Source organism: Danio aesculapii, chromosome 5, assembly GCF_903798145.1.
Source record: "Danio aesculapii chromosome 5, fDanAes4.1, whole genome shotgun sequence".
NCBI classification, from domain to species: domain Eukaryota; kingdom Metazoa; phylum Chordata; class Actinopteri; order Cypriniformes; family Danionidae; genus Danio; species Danio aesculapii.
The window spans coordinates 1,838,317-1,858,000 of record NC_079439.1 but is presented as its reverse complement, the minus strand read 5'-3'; the positions used below and the strand labels follow the sequence as shown (position 1 = coordinate 1,858,000).

At 38.5% G+C, this 19,684-nt stretch overlaps 1 protein-coding gene across 1 annotated transcript; it reads left to right on the top strand.

Moving 5' to 3' along the window:
- Positions 1 to 1,511: 1,511 nt before the first annotated feature.
- On the top strand, positions 1,512 to 18,716 carry cux2a (cut-like homeobox 2a). The gene is made up of 10 exons (XM_056458915.1): positions 1,512 to 1,700; positions 5,165 to 5,223; positions 5,310 to 5,352; positions 6,157 to 6,205; positions 9,385 to 9,834; positions 12,574 to 12,654; positions 14,291 to 14,704; positions 16,251 to 16,439; positions 16,752 to 16,980; positions 18,453 to 18,716. The coding sequence occupies exons 1-10, from the start codon at positions 1,512 to 1,514 to the stop codon at positions 18,679 to 18,681; spliced, it is 1,932 nt and encodes a 643-aa protein (XP_056314890.1). The 3' UTR covers positions 18,682 to 18,716.
- The last annotated feature ends 968 nt before the right edge of the window (positions 18,717 to 19,684 follow it).

The window sequence follows — 19,684 nt, the reverse complement described above, 5'->3', positions numbered from 1 at the left end:
TGTTATCTTGTATTTTGACTATGTTTTAGATTGTTTACTCTATAAAAATACTTTGTTGTAACCCAATGCTGGGTCAAATAATTTTTTGACTTAGATTTAAATGTTACTTTTTAACCCAATGTTTGGGATTGTCCATATTTGTGTTTAGCATTGTAATACTGAAAAATGCTGGGTTGTTTTAACCTACCACTGAGTAAAACGTAAACAAGCCCAAGAGTTTGGTTGAAAAAATTTAATTTACATTTAAATGACAATATCTCTGGGTGACGCAGTTGCGCCGTAGGTTAGGTTAATGCAACCCAGAGGTTATTTGTGTATAACCTACACTGTAGTATACTTCAGTTTTTACTACAGTAAAATGTGGGGTAGAATCGTAGAAAACTATAGAATTGGGTCATTTGTATATATTACAATAGTTGTTGTGTTATGTTATATTATATTTTAGAAATGTAGATTTATTTGTTTGTATGGGTGGATGGATGGATGGATGGATGGATGGATGGATGGATGGATGAATGGATAGACTGATTGATTGTATGGATGGATAAATGGACAGATTGATTGGAGGGGTGGATGCATGGAGAGATGGATAGATTGTTTGTATGAATGGATGACTGGATAGACAGATTGATTGGAGGGATGGATGGGCAGAAGGATGGAGGGATGGATGGATAGACTGATTGATCGTATGGATGGATGGACAGACTGATTGGATGGGTGGATGGATGCAGCGATGGATAGACTCATTGATTGTATGGATGGATGGATGGTTAGATTGATTGGAGGGGTGGATGGGCGGAGCGATGGGCAGAAGGATGGAGGGATGGATAGATGGATAGACTCATTGATTGTATGCATGGATGGATATACAGACAGACTGATTGGAGGGGTGGATGGGTGGATACGTGGAGGGATGGATAGACTGATTGTATGAATGGATGAATGGATAGAAAGATTGATTGGAGGGATGGATGGGCGGATGGATGGGCAGAAGGATGGACGGATGGATAGACGGATTGGAGGGGGGAATGGGTGGATTGATGGAGGGACGGATAGACTGATTGATTGTGTGGATGGATGGGTAAATGGACAGATTGATTTGAGGGTGGGATGGGTGGAGCGACGGATAGACTCAATGATTGTTTGCATGGATGGATATACGGACAGACTGATTGGAGGGGTGGATGCATGGAGGGATGGATAGACTGATTAATTGTATGAATGGATGGACAGATGGACAAATTGATTTGAGGGGCGGACGGGTGGATGGATGGAGCGATGGATAGACTGATTGATTGTATGGATAGATGGATAGACAGATTGATTGGAGGGGTGGATAGGTGGATAGATGTTTTAACCCTCCACTGGGTCAAATGTAAACAACCCTTAATAAATATACACAGTCTACATGCATATGTAAATACAAACCTGTATCCTGGATGTGATTAATCAGCACTAATTTCACTATCTATAAAGTCTCCCTGTTGAACTTTAATCAACAGCAGATCATCATGAAGCGTCTCCTGGACTTCAGCTCTGACGGACTGGAGAAAATATTCATTCGCAGGGATCAGGAAGTTCAGCGTCTGGAACAGGAAGTGCAGAGACTTCAGCGGCGGCTGCAGGAAGTGCAGGAGAGAACAGCCAATCACATCACTCTGCTGCAACAGCAACTAGCCAATAAGACACAAGATGTAGAGGTATATGCATTTGATGATTATTAGTGATTATTGAAGTCCGCTTGCAGCTGGAAGGGCATCCGCTGCGTAAAACATATGCTGGATAAGTTGGCGGTTCATTCCGCTGTGGCGACGCCTGATTAATCAAGGCACTTAGCCGAAAAAGAAAATGAATGAATGAATATTAAAGTCTGCCTGAACCAGAAGTTGCTCAGAATTTTATTTTAGTATGCTGATATGCTTAAAACTGAAACCGAATATTGAGTTGGGGGCAGGGCTTTCTTTTTATGCATTAAACCTAAAGTAGCAGTATGTAAGATTGACACCCAGTGGCTGAACTAGGTATTGCACTACAAAATCAAAACACTTTTTCACCCTGCCTCCAATGCAAATGCATGTTGCCAGATTGACGACACCAACATGTATCAAACCTACATTGTATCCTAGTTACAAGCGACAACGTGATAGAAGATATCATAGAAGAAGATTGAAAAGTGTTTTTGTCCTTTCTATTTCCATTATTAAAATGATTTCAATTCCTCACGGGTGAACAACAGATACATTTCTATGACATGATCACCTCAGGTACTGCGTATGTGCTTTATTCAGTGTTAAATGCTACAAATCTGAGTCTGAATGCCATTTTACATGACATTTATTGCCGTACTACTGAAAGCAGCAGCAGATAGTTCACCTCAGATCTGGAAAATAAAATAAACAGTCTAGTTTGAACTGTAACTCAGTGCAAACCAACAAATATCAATCATTCAGCATTTACATTTAATGATATTAAATTAAATTAGATTATAAACCGTACCATCTCATTGTAGTGCAGTGAGTACACTATTCAGTGCTTCTGAATGGCTGTATTTCAAGGTTTCTGTCAGGTTCGGTTTCTGTCTGGTCCGGATAGACAAATATCTTGTCCCTTGGAATCTTGTCCTTTGCATGTTGTTTGGACATGGTGTTACAATATAAGCCATTCAGCTAATGTTGATGGTTGTAATATTTATACATTTGTATTAATTAAAATTCACCTTGTGTATTTTTATAACTCTGAATCTACGTCTCATTTTGGAGGCTTCTGCTGTCCTGCAGAGGTCGCGTTATTATTCTTTAATCTTTATACTTAATTTTCATGTACAAGCAACTATTGGAATCTTTTTGGCTCCAGACTTCTGATCTTATTCACATTTTTACTGATTTTTAGACATCAAAAATGGTTCGTTCTGCTGCTTGATGTGGCAAACTGATATTTTCTTATTATATTATTCTACTTTTTATGCATAGTCATGAGCACACTTGTTTGTAGAGCAAATAGTTTGGCCGTTTTCTGCCATTTTGTCTAAAGGGGTGCACTTTTGTATTGCAGAATAAGGTCAATACATCAAACCACCCTGCATGACTGAAATAAAATGCACTTTGTTTTCCACCAAGGCAACCAAGAGTGCTGAAATATAATTGGTTAAATTGGCAGGTGGGCGGGTTATAGAGACCAAAACAACTCGCATGGAAAGAACATATATGAGGATATATGAAACCTATATGCAGGATATATGATAATTAATACGCTGCATATATGCGTATATATGGCACATAGAGGCAAAATTGAAGTGCATATATGTGCATATACAGGCCATATAGGTCTCGTGTATTGCTTCTTTATATCAAAGAATATAGGATACACAAGACATGTCACTCGGATAAATACTCGAAGTGGTGTTAGTGAGGCCAGCTGCTGGCATCCAACCTGCGGTCTGTGTGGGTCCTAATGCCCCAGTATAGTGATGGGGACTCTATACTGCTCAGTCAGTGCCGTTTTTCGGATTAGATGTTAAATCGAGGTCCAGACTTTTTGTGGTCATTAAAAATCCCAGGATGTCCTTCAAAAAAAAAAAAGAGTAGGGGTTTAACCCCGGCATCCTGACCAAATTTGCCCACTGGCACCATGGCCTCCTCACCCTACCCATATCATAATTGGCTTAATGTGTGGTGTGTGGTCTGGTGCAAAATGGCTGCCGGCGCGTCATCCAGGTGGATGCTGCACACTGGTGTTGGATAAGGATATTCCCCCTATGTGTAAAGCGCTTTGAGTGCCCAGAAAAGCGCTATATAAATGTAAGTAATTATTATTATTATTATTATTATTATTATTATTATTATTATTATTATAGGAAAATGTCCAGTTTTATATATGTCACATATATTAAAAACCTATATCAAAACCTATATGTTTATAAAGGTTCTTTTCTATTTTCGAATCACAAGCTAGTCAGCAGCAAATAGACAAACCAGTAACTCACTCCTCTTAAACTACCTCTCTTATAACTCACAAAATTACTTTGGGTAAAAAATAATCGAGTATCCGTAGAACCAAAATCCTCAGAATTAAATGTTGGGACGTTAATGATCACACTTGACCAAGGATCTGGTTCAAACGAACACTCAAAGAAAATTTAACTCAAAGTAACAACCACAAACAAGAATTGGGGGGAGGGGGGGCGAAGTGAGGATTACCGGAATCAGTGGAGGGGCGGGGCACGGACCAATGAGGGCAGAGGTGCAGTGGCTCTAGCCACCGGGCCACCCCCCTGTGCACGGCCCTGTTTTCAATGGAGAATAACTGACTAATTGTTTTTAAATAAACAAATATATTCACTTAGCATGGTTCTTAACGATCTCTGTGAAAACGAAACGGTATTTCTATGATTCAGAAGAGTCACATACAACACCTTTTACCATTAAGAGAGGGTGTTGATATGCAGTTGCTACGGAAAGCCTCAAGTTGTCGTCAACAGAAGGATCGCAACTCCAAACGTGGAAGCAAATAAGCAGAATTTCGTTGAAGATTACCACAACAAACTATTCTTTTTCAGTGGATTAACTTGTGTGGATTAATTATTCATGAGAATAACAGCATGTGCTAGCAAAATAGACATTGTAATTTTGATTTCAAGCAGACCTGATGTCCTCATGAACCGGAAGCAGTGACCATTATTTTTGTTGTATTGTGACGCAGTTCCTAGAGAAACAGAATATTAAATGAGAAAACAGTGGGCGTGGCTTGTTTTTTCTACTTTGAGCTGATTGGATGTAGTAAAGTAAGCGTTTCATTCAGAAAGACTAGGGGAAATTTTTTGGGAAGAGTTATTACAACCTAACAGACTCCTCCTCCTCACCATTTCTGTTTGATGTCAAAACTGACAGCTGGAGGGGCGTGGTTAAGTATGTTAGCCACGCCCATTTGCTAAGATATATGTAATCAGACAAATGAACTAAAACAAACAGGAAGTGCATTTTCAGATTTCAATTCAAGATTACAAGAGCAAATTATTCTTTTGTTCTTAATGAGATGCACAGATGAGTTGTTCACCACAGCAACGTGAGCAAACAACATCACATGGTTAGTTTTGATTTCTTGGGGACTTTAAAGACTGATTTAATCGCACTGACAGATGTGTTTATGGATGTGTGTTTATTATTAGAGACTTCAGGTCAAGCTGCAATCACAGCAGGACTATGAGAAGATCAAAACTGAGCTCAGGTATTCATCAAATGCACTCTTACATCATATAATCAACAATAATGTGCTCGCAAAATCATCATAACACCTTGTTATTTCTCCTCCAGGAGTTTACGAGCTCTTAAACAAACTGATCTTCATGTTGATTTGGTAAGAAAAACTCATTTATTACTCATTTCAGAATTGTGGAGACGTTTCAAGCATTTCCTATTCATTTTGCTTAAATTACTATGATACAAATGTGTAATTTACAGTAAAATTAATCCATTATTAATATAGAATAATGCTAAATACTTAACTGTGGTAGGGAATTTTTAATTCTGTTATTAATTGTTGTTTATATTATTATTATTGACAGCAACAGAGACATTTTCCTGCATTTTGTATCACTGAAATTATAAATAATACAGAAAATAAAGTTTCATGCAAATGATTATTTAAGTTAACACACAAAGTAAAACACACAAAGATGAAAATTAGACTTCATTATTTAATAATTGAAGCTGAATGGATGATTCTGGAGGCAATAACAATCGAAAATAGTTATAGTGGGATTATTTAAGTTAATATTTACTAGATAAAACATCCATAAATACACATACAAACATTATTTTTAAAGATAACTTGAGTAGAATTTTCGTTATTATTCAACGCAGTTTCAATAAAGTTTTTGTTTTATCTTGGAGATGCAAAATGTACCTGCAATTCTAGAATATAATGTTTGTCTTGACGTTGTGGAAATAAAATATGTGTCAGGTTTCAGGCCAATTGTGTAATTATTTTAGACAGAAAAATTTAAATATCATTAAATTTGAGCAGAAAGGATGTCAGACTGTAACTGAACCTGTAATCTGTAGTTGTACAAAGTTTGGAGGCAGCGCCACCTACTGATGAAAAATGATTATCAGGAAATCACGTTGATTATTATTTATTAATCTATTTGATCTGTTTTAGGTGTCTCCTGCTCCTCCAACAGACGTCAGATGTGTCTCTGTTGAAAATGGTGAGTGTTTCACCCACTTATATTAACTTTTATATATAACTTTATATTTCACTGTGCTACGTCCGACAGATCGCACTATTATGTTTTTTTCTTCTTTTTCAATCTTTTATAACACATTTTATCTGTTTTTATGCTTATTTATTTATTTATTTTTTACCATTTTTATTTCTCTTGTACTTGTTTCTTTTATTCCTGTTTATGTAAAGCACTTTGAATTGCCACTGTGTATGAAATGTGCTATAGAAATAAACTTGCCTTGCCTTTATCTGATTATAATTTTATAAACAACGCATATAGTGCATGATTCTATATTTATTTATGTAATTTAGTAACTCGTGTGCATGTTTCACAGTAATTCTTACAGCCTAAAATGCATTTTCACTCCAACATTGGGTCAGATGTGAACAATCCCAACTATTGGGTTAAAAGTGTCATTTAAATTCAATGTAATTAATGTTTAATTTGACCCAATGTTGGATTAAAACATTTATTCATTCATTTTTCTTTGCCTTTGTCCCTTATTTATCAGGGGTCGCCACAGTTGAATAAACTGTGAACTATTCAGGCATATGTTTTATGCAGCAGATGCCATTCCAGCTGCAACTCACACACACACACACATGCACTACGACCAATTTAGTTCATCAGTTCCCCTATAGCGCATGTGTTTGGACTGTGGGGGAAACAAGAGCACCTGGAGGAAACCCGCGCCAACATGGGGAGAACATGCAAACTCCACACAGAATTGCCAACTGACCCAGCCAGGACTCAAACCAGCGACCTTCTTGCTGTGAGGCCACAGTGCTAACCACTGAGCCACCGTGTTGTCCTGGATTAAAACAAACCCAGCCTTTTTAAGAGTGTACTGTAAATGTTTCTCAGTCGAACCAATTTGACCCAAAATATGAATTTGTATCATTAGTTATAATTTCAATATATCATAGCAACCACGTGGCTGATGTTAGTTAATTGTCACATGACATGCAGATACACAAATATAATATTTCCATATATGTGTAAATCACAAAAGGTGCAAATGCATTCTAAAAAGGTTGGGTTGTCATAACCCAACTTTGGGTCAAAAATTAAAATAGCCCAATGTTGTGTTAAATGCTTTGTTAAATTTAATGGACATTTTTAAGCCAACAGTTGGGTTTGTCCAAATATTGTACCCAACTTGGGGTTAAAAAAACTGTTTTTATGAGTGTGTTTTATTTTATGAGTGTGTTTTATTTTATGAGTGTGTTTTATTTAATCATAATTAGGGCCAGACGGAATCAGCTGACATTTTGTGCTATTTCTGCACAAAATTTTGGTAAAAATCTGCGGATTTCTGCTGAATTATTTTGGGAGTGTCATAACTAAAACCTGAATATATTAAATAAAAAGTAATACCTTTTAACTTGTATTTAATGTTTACAATGCAAATCCAATTAGATCCACTTTATTCGGTAAACAAAGCAAGTCTCTCGTATAATATCTCTACTAAAAGACAGAAAATATTACTGTACAAACTGCATTGTACATAAATCATATGAATATTTTCATATTAGTCAATAATATTACTGTAGTTAATATAAAAGCTGAATAAATACTTACACAAGTAAATATACAGACTCAATGTTGAGCTAAAAATCTGCAAAATTTTGCGCACGCAGATTCCGTGTGGGCCTAATCATAAATAATTATGTATTATCATAACAGACAAATTGTGTATTTATTTTATTTTATACAACAGTTCTGTCTGGTTCTCGAATTTGATTGGCTGATAGCCATGAGATATTAAAGCAAAATCAGCACTCATACCGCCTCTTCACCCTTGTGTACACTGAAAAAAGTGTTGCATTGAAAAAATTGAGCAATGATCAACCTAATTTGTTTGTTTAAATTCAGCCCAAATAAATTGTTTACAACCACTTAACGTAAAAAAAAATTGAGTAAATCCAAGGAATCATCTTAATAATTATCATCTTAAATAATTTTTTTCAGTGTATTACTCCGCTCACACTATAGGACTAAAAAGGGACTAAACGACTCACTACAGTTTGTCAAATATTGCAGCTGTTGGACAACATCATGTACTCTTGAGGCTTTTTAAAGAGAGAATGTAGTTGTTTAGATTGTGACTATGCAGTTTATTTAGAAGGACAGTGCCTGTTTTTAATATTTATGATGTTGGAGATTTAGCATGTTGGTGACCGTCAGCCTGTTATTGAGCAGAGCAAAGACTGTTGCCACAAGATGGTAACAGAGACCGCATAATAAGCCTTTAGGTAAGAAAAACTCAGCGTAAATTTCAAATTACAGCTGATCAAATCATTATAAAACAGGTAAGTAACAATCTGAGTCAATATCTCTCTTTTATGTTGTAGTGTTGTATAAATACCATAGTAATTTGCTAGTGTTTGCTTTGGCTTTTTCAGGATTAATTATTATGATCTCCTGATTGCAGCAGAGAAACACTGGGAAATCTCTGTAGACTGATGGCATTTCATGCTGTTCAGCCTTATAATCTTAAAATTTGAGCAAAATCAGCTGTTCTGTCATCACTTTAGACATTACGCTAGAGAATTATTCAAACACTAGCTGTACAGTGACGTTGGTGAATGAGCAGCGGTTTCTGCTGTTCTGACTTCAGATGTGAATGAACGACGGAAGAAAGTAGTTCCTCATTCAAAAGAGTTTTTAGACTCTCTGTGCTTGATTTTCTTCTTTATGTACACGATTATGCCGGGGAACTGTTGTATAAACACAATATCACATGAGTATCAGTGCCATATGGCTGTATTTCGTCACTGTTGAGACACTAAGAGCCAGCGTACGCCTCCCACCAGTGCTGATATACAGCCCTATCACACTGCTGCTCGTGTAATATTTTCTCGTTTATTATTTTGCTTAGAACATTTCTCTTTTTCACTTATACTTTCTGAGATGTAACAAAAGTACAACAATATAATACAACACAATTGTTTTTAGATCTTTTCAATTGAAGTATTATTATTATTTATGTATTTTTTAGATTATTTTAATCATTAGCCTCAACCCCAACTCTAAACAAATCCCTCTTTAAGCTGTCTTTCCCAGCATAAAAACAAATACAAAATCTACACAAAACAATTACAAAAACATGGCTACAGATGCGTTTAATCCAGTTGTACCTTGTGTATCTTTTTCCTCAGATGATGTGATTGAGGTGCAGGTCAAAACACCAGACTTCCATCTCTCCTTTGGACAAGAGGAAGAGCTGAATGAATCCTTCTCCATCATCTCTGGCCATCCAATGAAAAACAGCAGATCATCATCATCATCATCTCCCGGGAGTCTTCAGATGGTCATTAAAGCAGATCCGGATTCTGATGTGTTTCGGGATTCTGATGAGCAGGAGCTGGACACGCTGCAGGTCACGCAGCAGGTCAAACAGGCTCTTCAGAGCAGGAACATCGGCCAGCGGGCGTTCGGACACTATGTTCTGGGTCTTTCTCAGGGGTCCGTCAGTGATATTCTGGCCCGACCCAAACCCTGGAGCAAACTGACCCAAAGAGGAAAAGAGCCCTTCCTGAGGATGAAGCACTTCCTGTCTGATGAACAGGCCATGAGGACACTCAGCGAGATCCAGGAGACACTCAGAGGTCAGAGGAGGAGCGGAGGGAGGGATGGATGCACAGATTGATTTATATGGTTTAATTGGATGGATGGGTTGTATGGATGGGCAGACGGATAGAAAACATTGATTGGATAGATGGGCAGATGGATAACTGGATGGATTGTTTCGATGTATGGATGGATGGGTTGATTGATTGGATGGGCAGATGGATGGAAGGATTGATTGGATGGATGAAGGGATGGATTGATGGATAGATGGAAAGACTTGATTGATTAGATGGGCAGATCGATGGATGGATGGTTGGATGGGCAGATGGATGGACAGATTGATTGGATGGTTTAATTTGATGGAGGGATGGATGGATGGATGGAGGGACTGATTGGATGGTTTAATTTGATGGAGGGATGGACAGTGGGATGAACAGATAGATTGAAGGATGAATGGATGGACTGATGGATGTATGAAAACAGTTCGATGGTCAGATTGAATGGTATAATTGGATTGATGAATGGATGGATTGATTGACTAAGAATGACAGATGAATGGAAGGATGGGCAGATTGATAACTGGATAGATTGGATGTTTTAATTGGATGGATGGATGGATGGATGGATTGACTGGATGGTTTATTAGATGGATGGATTGTATGGATGGCAGATGAATGGAAAGATTGGTTGGATGGATGAAGGGATGGATGGGCATATGGATAGATGGATGGATGGATGGATGGATGGATGGGTGGAAGGATGTATGGACGGACGGATGGGTGGATGGATGGATAGACTGATAGGATGAATAGGCAGATGATGGAGGGAAGGGCAGATTGATCGATTGATAGATTAATTGACTGGATTGATGGATGGATGGGCAGATGGATATACTGATTAGATGGTTAAATTGGATGAATGGATGGATCGATTGCTGGATGGACAGATTGATTGGAAGGATGAGCAGATGGACAACTGGATGGATGGATGGATTGATTGGATGTTGTAATTGAATGGATGGATTGTATGAATGGGCAGATGGAGGGAAATATTGATTGGATGGATGAAGGGATGGCTGAATAGACTTGATTTTTTGATGGAAGGATGGGCAGATGGATGGATGGATGGATGGGCAGATGGATGGACAGATTGATTGGATAGTTTAAATCGATGGATGGATGGATGGATGGATGGAGGGACTGATTGGATGGTTTAATTTGATGGACGGATGGACGGTTGGATGAACAGATAGATTAAAGGATGAATGGATGGACTGATAGATGTATGAAAACAGTTCGATGGTCAGATTAAATGGTATAATTGGATTGATGAATGGATGGGCAGATTGATAACTGGATAGATTGGATGTTTTAATTGGATGGATGGATGGATGGATGGACTGAATGGTTTATTAGATGGATGGATTGTATGAATGGCAGATGGATGAAAGACTGATTGGATGGGTGAAGCGATGGATGGTCAAATGGTCAGATGAATGGATGGATGGTTTAATTGAATGGATGGGCAGATAAATGGATGGATAGACTGATTGATAGGATGTATGGAGGGATGGGCAGATCAATCAGTTGATAGATTAATTGACTGGATGGATGGGTGGATGGACGAGCAGATGGATATACTGATTAGATGATTAGATGGTTTAATTGGATGAATAGATGGATCGATTGCTGGATGGACAGATTGATTGGATGGATGAGCAGATGGACAACTGAATGATGAATGGATGGATTGATTGGATGTTGTTATTAGATGGATGAATGGATAGATTGACTGGATGGTTTATTGGAAGAATGGATTGCATGGATGGGCAGATGGATGGAAATATTGATTGGATGGATGAAGGGATAGATGGGCAGATGGATAACTGGATAGATGGATTGATTGGATGGTTTAATTGGATGGATGGATGGATGGATGGATGGATGGACTGGTTGATTGGATGGGCAAATTGATTGCATGGATGGATGGATTGATGGTCAAATGTATAGATGGATAGACTAATTGACTGGATGGATGGATAGACTGACTGATTGATTGGATGGATGGATGAATGGATGGATGGGCAGATGAATGGACAGATTGATTTAGATGGTTTAATTGGATGGATGGACATTAGGATGAACAGTTAGATTGAAGGATGATTGGATGGACTGATGGATGGATTTATGGAAACAGATGGTTAAATGGATAAACAAAATAATGGATGGATAGATGAGAAGTGGAGGATGGTAGATGGGTGGATTAATTGGTAGACATTAATGTAAAAATGTATGGATTAATGGGTATACTGATGGATAATTGGACCAACATATTAATGCATAAATGAGTGGAGGGGTGGATATATGAATCAATGGATAAACAAAAGGATGGAAAATGGATATATTTGTGATTGGATGGATAGATGGATGGATTAATGTAGAAATGGATAGCTAAATTCAGTAGATAGGAATTAATGGATGCATAGATGCGTGGAGGAATAGTGAATGTGTGGTCAAATAGATGGATAGATCAATACATTGATGGAAAAAAGCAAACATATGGATGGAAGTAATTGATAGGTAAAGGTGTGGATGGATAGTGAACGCTACCAGTAGTGCTACCACTGAATATTTATACTTTAATTCACAATGTGTTTCCAACAAAATGCAGCATATACAGGATTTGCACATACGTGTTTTACGTATGTTTTACGTAGCAGCTTCTCTGTGTCATTGAGTCTGAGTGTGTGTGTGTGTGTGTTTTTCTCATCTCTGAAGGTCTCGCTCCGTGTGTCCGTCCTGCAGAAGTCAGCTCAGATCAGGCCATCAGGAACATTCTGGATCAGAGTCGCCTGGAGAGTGAGTTCAGTCTCAGAGCACTGTGAATCTGCTTATTGCTCATTATTTACTGTCAGTCTAACACACCGACTACTGAGATTTAAACATTTAATGCACGTTGTTCCTTTTAAAGGTTTTTAATGTATGATGATGCTATATTATATTTATTCTGAACTGTCTGATTTTCAGATTTATATGTGAGCAAATTTGATAAATTCAAATCTGATTTATGCAATTAACTGAACTTGTATAATATATTTAGTTATTTTAATACATCAAGTTAAATCAAAATCTGACCATTTTCAGCCACTTTGGAATGGTAGTCCTTCTTGAATGATGTCAGTTTGACAGATTGGGAAAAATATGCTTAGCCACGCCTCTTCAACCATTAGTTGGCTGCAAGTGAAAGATGAGAAGAGGATCACAAAAGTAAAACCCCACCCCCTACTCAATATTCAGTTTCAGTTGGAAATATGCCATCATACTAAAAGTAAACCCCGCCCCTACTTAATATTCTGATTAAGTTGGAAATACATCATCATACTGAAATAAAACCCCACCCACTACTTAACATTCAGTTTCAATTGGAAATATGTCATTATACTGAAATAACCCCCCCTCCCCCACTCAATATTCAGATTTAGTTAGAAATACGTAATCATAATGAAATAAACCCCGCCTCCTTTTCAATATTCAGTTTCAGTTGCAAACACATAGTCATATTGAAACAAAACCCCGCCCCCTACTCAATATTCAGTTTCAGTTGGAAATATGCCATCATACGAAAAAGTAAACCACGCCCCTACTTAATATTCTGATTTAGTTGGAAATACATCGTCAAAACCCCACCCACTACTTAACATTCAGTTTCAATTGGAAATATGTCATTATACTGAAATAACCCCCCCTCCCCCACTCAATATTCAGATTTAGTTAGAAATACATCATCATACTGAAATAAACCCCACCTCCTATTCAATATTCAGTTTCAGTTGCAAATACGTGATCATACTAAAATAAAACCTCGCCCCCTCCTCAATATTCAGATTTAGTTAGAAATACGTAATCATAATGAAATAAACCCCACCTCCTATTCAATATTCAGTTTTAGTTGCAAACACATCATCATATTGAAACAAAACCCCGCCCCCTACTCAATATTCAGATTTAGTTAAAAATACGTAATCATAATGAAATAAACCCCGCCTCCTATTCAATATTCAGTTTCAGTTGGAAATACGTGATCATACTAAAATAAAACCTCCCCCCTCCTCAATATTCAGATTTAGTTAGAAATACGTAATCATAATGAAATAAACCCCACCTCCTATTCAATATTCAGTTTTAGTTGCAAACACATCATCATATTGAAACAAAACCCCGCCCCCTACTCAATATTCAGATTTAGTTAAAAATACGTAATCATAATGAAATAAACCCCGCCTCCTATTCAATATTCAGTTTCAGTTGGAAATACGTGATCATACTAAAATAAAACCTCCCCCCTCCTCAATATTCATATTTAGTTAGAAATACGTAATCATACTGAAATAAACCCCTCCTCCTATTCAATATTCAGTTTCAGTTGCAAACACATCATCATATTGAAACAAAAACCCGCCCCTTACTTAATATTCAGTGTTGTGTGTTGTTTCAGTGCTGGATGAAGAGTTGCGATCGGTGCACAGCAGCAGCAGTAGCGACGCATCAGAAAACGCCATCAGAATCATCCTGCAGGGAGCGCAACAGCAGATGCATACCAACCAATCACCAATCACACTAGAAGAACAAATACATTGTAGGACACTGGATCCCAGCGTTCAGACCCCAGCTGACTTTGTCCAGGGAATCATCCAGAAGGTCAAATATGAGATCGATGAAGACGTTCAACCCCCAGTTTCTCTGACGTCAATGAATCAGACTCTTCACGGATGGAGTGTTGAGAACAGAGATGCGGAGGAACAGTTTTGCTCTTCTCCGACGATCAGCAGTCTGGATCTACAGAATCTGGAGCTTGACACGTTCAGCATCACACAGAGGGTCAAAAAAACACTCATAGTGCACAATATAGGTGAGACACAGCTTATTTATGATAATAACCTTGGTGTCATGTGATAAAGTTATGAATTGCTGTGAGATTACGTTATTTAGTTAGAAAAACGTCATCATACTGAAATAAAACCCCACCCCCAATTTATTATTCTGTTTCAGTTGGAAATACGTCATCATACTGAAAAAACCCGCCCCCTACTCAATATTCAGTTTCAGTTGGAAATACGCCATCATACTGAACTAAATCCCCGCCCCTACTCAATATCTAGTTTCAGTTGGAAATGCGTCATCGTACTGGAATAAAACTCCACCCCCTACTCAATATTCAGTTTCAGTTGCAAATACATCATCATACTGGAATAAAACCCCGCCCCCTACTCAATATTCAGTTTGAAATTCGTCACCATACTGAAATAACCCCCCCCCCACTCAATATCTAGTTTCAGTTGGAAATGCGTCATCATACTAAAATATAACCCTGCCCCCTACTCAATATTCATTTTAAGTTGGAAATACACCAGCATACTAAAATAAAACCCCGCCCCCTACTCAATATTCAGTTTCAGTTGAAAATACGCCATCATACTGAACTAAAACCCTGCCCCCTATTCAATATTCAATTTAAAATGTCACCATTCTGAAATAAAACCCCACCCCCTACTCAATATCTAGTTTCAGTTGGAAATGCATCATCATACTAAAATATAACCCCACCCCCTACTCAATATTCAGTTTCAGTTGCAAATACATCATCATACTGGAATAAAACCCCGCCCCCTACTCAATGTTCATTTCAAGTTGGAAATACACCAGCATACTAGAATAAAACCCCGCCCCCTACTCAATATTCAGTTTCAGTTGGAAATACACCAGCATACTAGAATAAAACCCCGCCCCCTACTCAATATTCATTTTAAGTTGGAAATACACCAGCATACTAGAATAAAACCCCGCCCCCTACTCAATATTCAGTTTCAGTTGAAAATACGCCATCATACTGAACTAAAACCTTGCCCCCTATTCAACATTCAATTTGAAATATGTCACCATTCTGGAATTAAACCCCACCCCCTACTCAATATTTAGTTTCAGTTGGAAATGCGTCATTATACTGGAATAAAACTCTGTCCAATGAGATTGTGCTCTTTTTCAAATAAAGGCAGAGCTACAAATGCCTGTGTGTCAGCATAGTGGCAGATTCAAAAACAAGACTAATGTCCTATGCTAATGAGGGAGAGATGGTCACTAGTGGGCGGGGCTTTCCCCCTCTGATGAGGCACACAAAGGGAGAATGTGAATCAAAGTGTTTCTGCAGATTGTTTTTATCAAGTCTGATTATTAAAAATACAACTAATTTATATTTACCATTAGAGCCTGGATATATTCACACACTGCTGACACACAACTGGGTTTAAAACGCTTATGAAAGTGATTTTTGCATAATAGGTGCCCTTTAACTAATACAACCTTATTTAAAGTGCTACCGTGTTTATTTGCTTTGCATTGTGGTCATTTTGTTGTGCAAATCTCAATGTCACTTAAAAACTCTTGCTGTTGTTCATCAGGTCAGCGTGTGTTCGGTGAGGAGGTTCTGGGTTTAACACAAAGCTCTGTGTCTGAACTTCTATCTCATCCCAAACCCTGGACTAAACTCAGCCTGAAGGGAAAGGAGAACTTCATCCGGATGCATCTGTGGCTCCTAGACCCGCACAGTATCCAGAAGCTCAACGCCAAGAAGAAGAGCGACCAGAGAGGTCGGTGTGTGTCCAAGGCAATACAAAGAAAACACGTAGAAGTGAACACTACAAGACTCAGCAATGGATGTGTGTGTGTGAAAAGTGAATATATAGTCCATGTAATCAGTGGTAATGAACTGCAGATGGGTGTGTGTGTGTAATTAGGAGGTGAACTGAAACTGGTGTGTGACTGCAGGGCATGACAGGTTATGTAGTTCGGTTCAGTGGCAGATGTGATGTAGAGTGACAGGGACACAGCATAAACAAATAAATGCGAACAAGAAATAATATAATACAATAACGTTGCGCATGTGTGTGTGTTTGTTTCAGCTCGACTTAAGCGTGATTATCAGAGTGTGTGTGAGTCTCTGCAGTGCAGTGATGTGTGGCGTGTGGATGCCCTGAAGAGGCCACGCGTCGTGCTCAGTGTGCAGGAGAAGCAGACGCTGCTCTCCGCATATGAGCTGGAGCCGTATCCCTCACAAAACACCATCGACAGGCTGGCGGTGCAGCTCGGCCTTCAAACCAGCACTGTCAGCAACTGGTTCTACAACTACAGGTGGGAGACGAGTCTGAAATACTGTAAATAAGGGGGCGGGGGTAATGATGTATTTCCTACTGAAACAGAATATTGAGAAGGGGGTGGAGTTTTATTACAGTAGGATGATGTGTTTTCTACTTAAAGGAATATTGAGTAAGGGCAGTGTTTTATTTCAACATGATGATGTATTTCCAATTGCAGCGGAATATTAAGTAGGGGGTGGGGTTTTCAAAATGATGACGTATTTCCAGCTGAAACTGAATATTAAGTAGGGGGTGGGGTTTTCAAAATGATGACGTATTTCCAGCTGAAACTGAATATTAAGTAGAGGGCAGAGTTTTATTTCAGTATAATGACGTATTTCCAACTGAGACTGACTATTGAGTTGGGGGCGGGGTTTCATTACAGTATGATGATGTATTTCTAACTGAGATTGGTTAGGGGGCGGGGTTTTATTCCAGTATGATGATATATTTCCAGCTGAAACTGAATACTGAGTAGGGGGCGGGGTTTTATTTCAGTATAAAGACGTATTTTCAACTGAGACTGAATATTGAGTATAGGGCGGGATTTTATTACAGTATGATGATGTATTTCTAACTGAGATTGAGTAGGGGGCGGGGTTTTATTACAGTATGATGATGTATTTCTAACTGAGATTGAGTAGGGGGCGGGATTTTATTCCAGTATGATGATGTATTTCCAGCTGAAACTGAATATTGAGTAGGGGACGGGGTTTTATTTCAGTATAAAGACATATTTGAAACTGAAACTGAATATTGAGTAGGAGCGGGGTTTTATTACAGTATGATGATATTTTACCATGTGAATATTGAGTAGGGGGCGGGGTCTTATTTTAGTATGATGACGTATTTCCAATTGAAACTGAATATTGAGTAGTGGGCGGGGTTGATTTCAGTGATGACGTATTTCTAACTGAAACAGAATATTGAGTAGGGGGGCGGGGTATTTATTTCAGTATGATGATGTATTTCCAACTGAAACTAATTATTGAGTGGGGGTGGGATTTATTCCAGTGTGATGATGTATTTCCAAGTGAAACTGAATATTGAGTAGGGGTAGGGTTTTATTTCAGTGTGCTGACGTATTTCCAACTGAAACTGAATATTGAGTAGGGGTAGGGTTTTATTTCAGTGTGCTGACGTATTTCCAACTGAAACTGAATATTGAGTTGGGGGCGGAGTTTTATTTCTGTATGATGACGTATTTCCAACTAAAATGGAATAATGAGTAGGGCGCGAGGCTTTCATTTGGTAATGTAAGAGGGGTGTGGCTAAAAGAATATTGTGTCTGAAGTATGTTGATTGAAGATAAAGACAAAGCAAATTACCATAAAGAAATGCACAGATTAATTGTTCCCCTTAAGAACATTGTAAATTTTGATTTCACACAGACCTTAAACAATAAAAGAATCACAAATAATCAAAGAGCTATAAGTGTAATCCACAAACCTTTTTTTCTGTTAACAGGTCTAGGATCAGACGAGATGGTTTTTGTGAACCAACACAGGTCAGCAGATCTGAGAGTCCGGCTGGTTTGAGTCTGCTTTCACTGGCTTCAGCTGCGGTCAAACAGGAGCCCAGAGATCCCGAAGCAGACGAACACACAGACGGACACGTTTCTGTTGGCATTCAGTCATTTATGAGACTAAAAGAAGAGAAAGAGGAAGATCTAAACTCATTCTGCTCATCGTTCTGAACTCATCACCTCGCAGGACACTTAACCTTCATATTTCGCCCTCTTTTTTTGTTGTTAATAATTTATTTCATGTGTTGAACTTAACTCTAAATGGCCAAATGTCTATATTTTTAGTATGGCTGAATAATAAGTGTTGATTTGTCATATAACTAATGTAAGTTCATTTATATCCAGCTTAGTCTGGAGATTAAAAAAAGCAAACGATTACTTCAAAAATAAAAGTCCCATTTGAAATTTATACTGTTATCTGTAATTGTTCTTATTGTGATGTTGATGAAATAAATATGGGCAACACGGTGGTGCAGTGGGTTGCGTTATTGCCTTACAGCAAGTAGGTCTCTGGTTCAAGCCTCGGCTGGGTCAGTTGGCATTTCTTTGTGGAGTTTGCATGTTCACCCCGTGTTCGCATGGGTTTCCTCTGGGAGCTGCGATTTCCCCCACAAGTCCAAAGACATGTGGTACAGGTGAATTGGGTAAGCTAAAATTGTCAGTAGTGTATGTGTGTGAATGAGAATGTATGGGTGTTTTCCAGTGATGGGTTGTGGCTGGAAGGGCATCCGCTGTGTAAAACATATGCTGAATAAGTTGGCGGTTCATTCCGCTGTGTCAACCCCTGATTAATAAAGGGACTAAGCCAAAAAGAAAATGAATGAAGGAATGAAATAAATACATTTACAATTTTTCGCCAGTTTAGTTCATCAATTCCCCTATAGCGCATGTGTTTGGACTGTGGGGGAAACCGGAGCACCCGGAGGAAACCCACACCAACACGGGGAGAACATGCAAACTCCACACAGAAATGCCAACTGACCCAGCCAGGACTCGAACCAGCGACCTTCTTGCTGTGAGGCAACAGTGCTAACCACTGAGACACCGTGTCGCCCTATTTGTTTTTCATTCATTCATTCATTTTCTTTTCAGCTTAGTCCCTTTATTAATCAGGTGTCGCCACAGCGGAATGAACCGCCAACTTATCCAGCATATGTTCTACACAGCGGATGCC

Bases quoted from the DNA above. Each gene is read 5' to 3' on its own strand.
- cux2a (XM_056458915.1), top strand. From the start codon at position 1,512: ATGAAGCGTCTCCTGGACTTCAGCTCTGACGGACTGGAGAAAATATTC. The intron at 5,353-6,156 runs GTAAGAAAAACT...GATCTGTTTTAG, and splicing joins CTGATCTTCATGTTGATTTG to GTGTCTCCTGCTCCTCCAAC. The intron at 6,206-9,384 runs GTGAGTGTTTCA...CTTTTTCCTCAG, and splicing joins ATGTGTCTCTGTTGAAAATG to ATGATGTGATTGAGGTGCAG.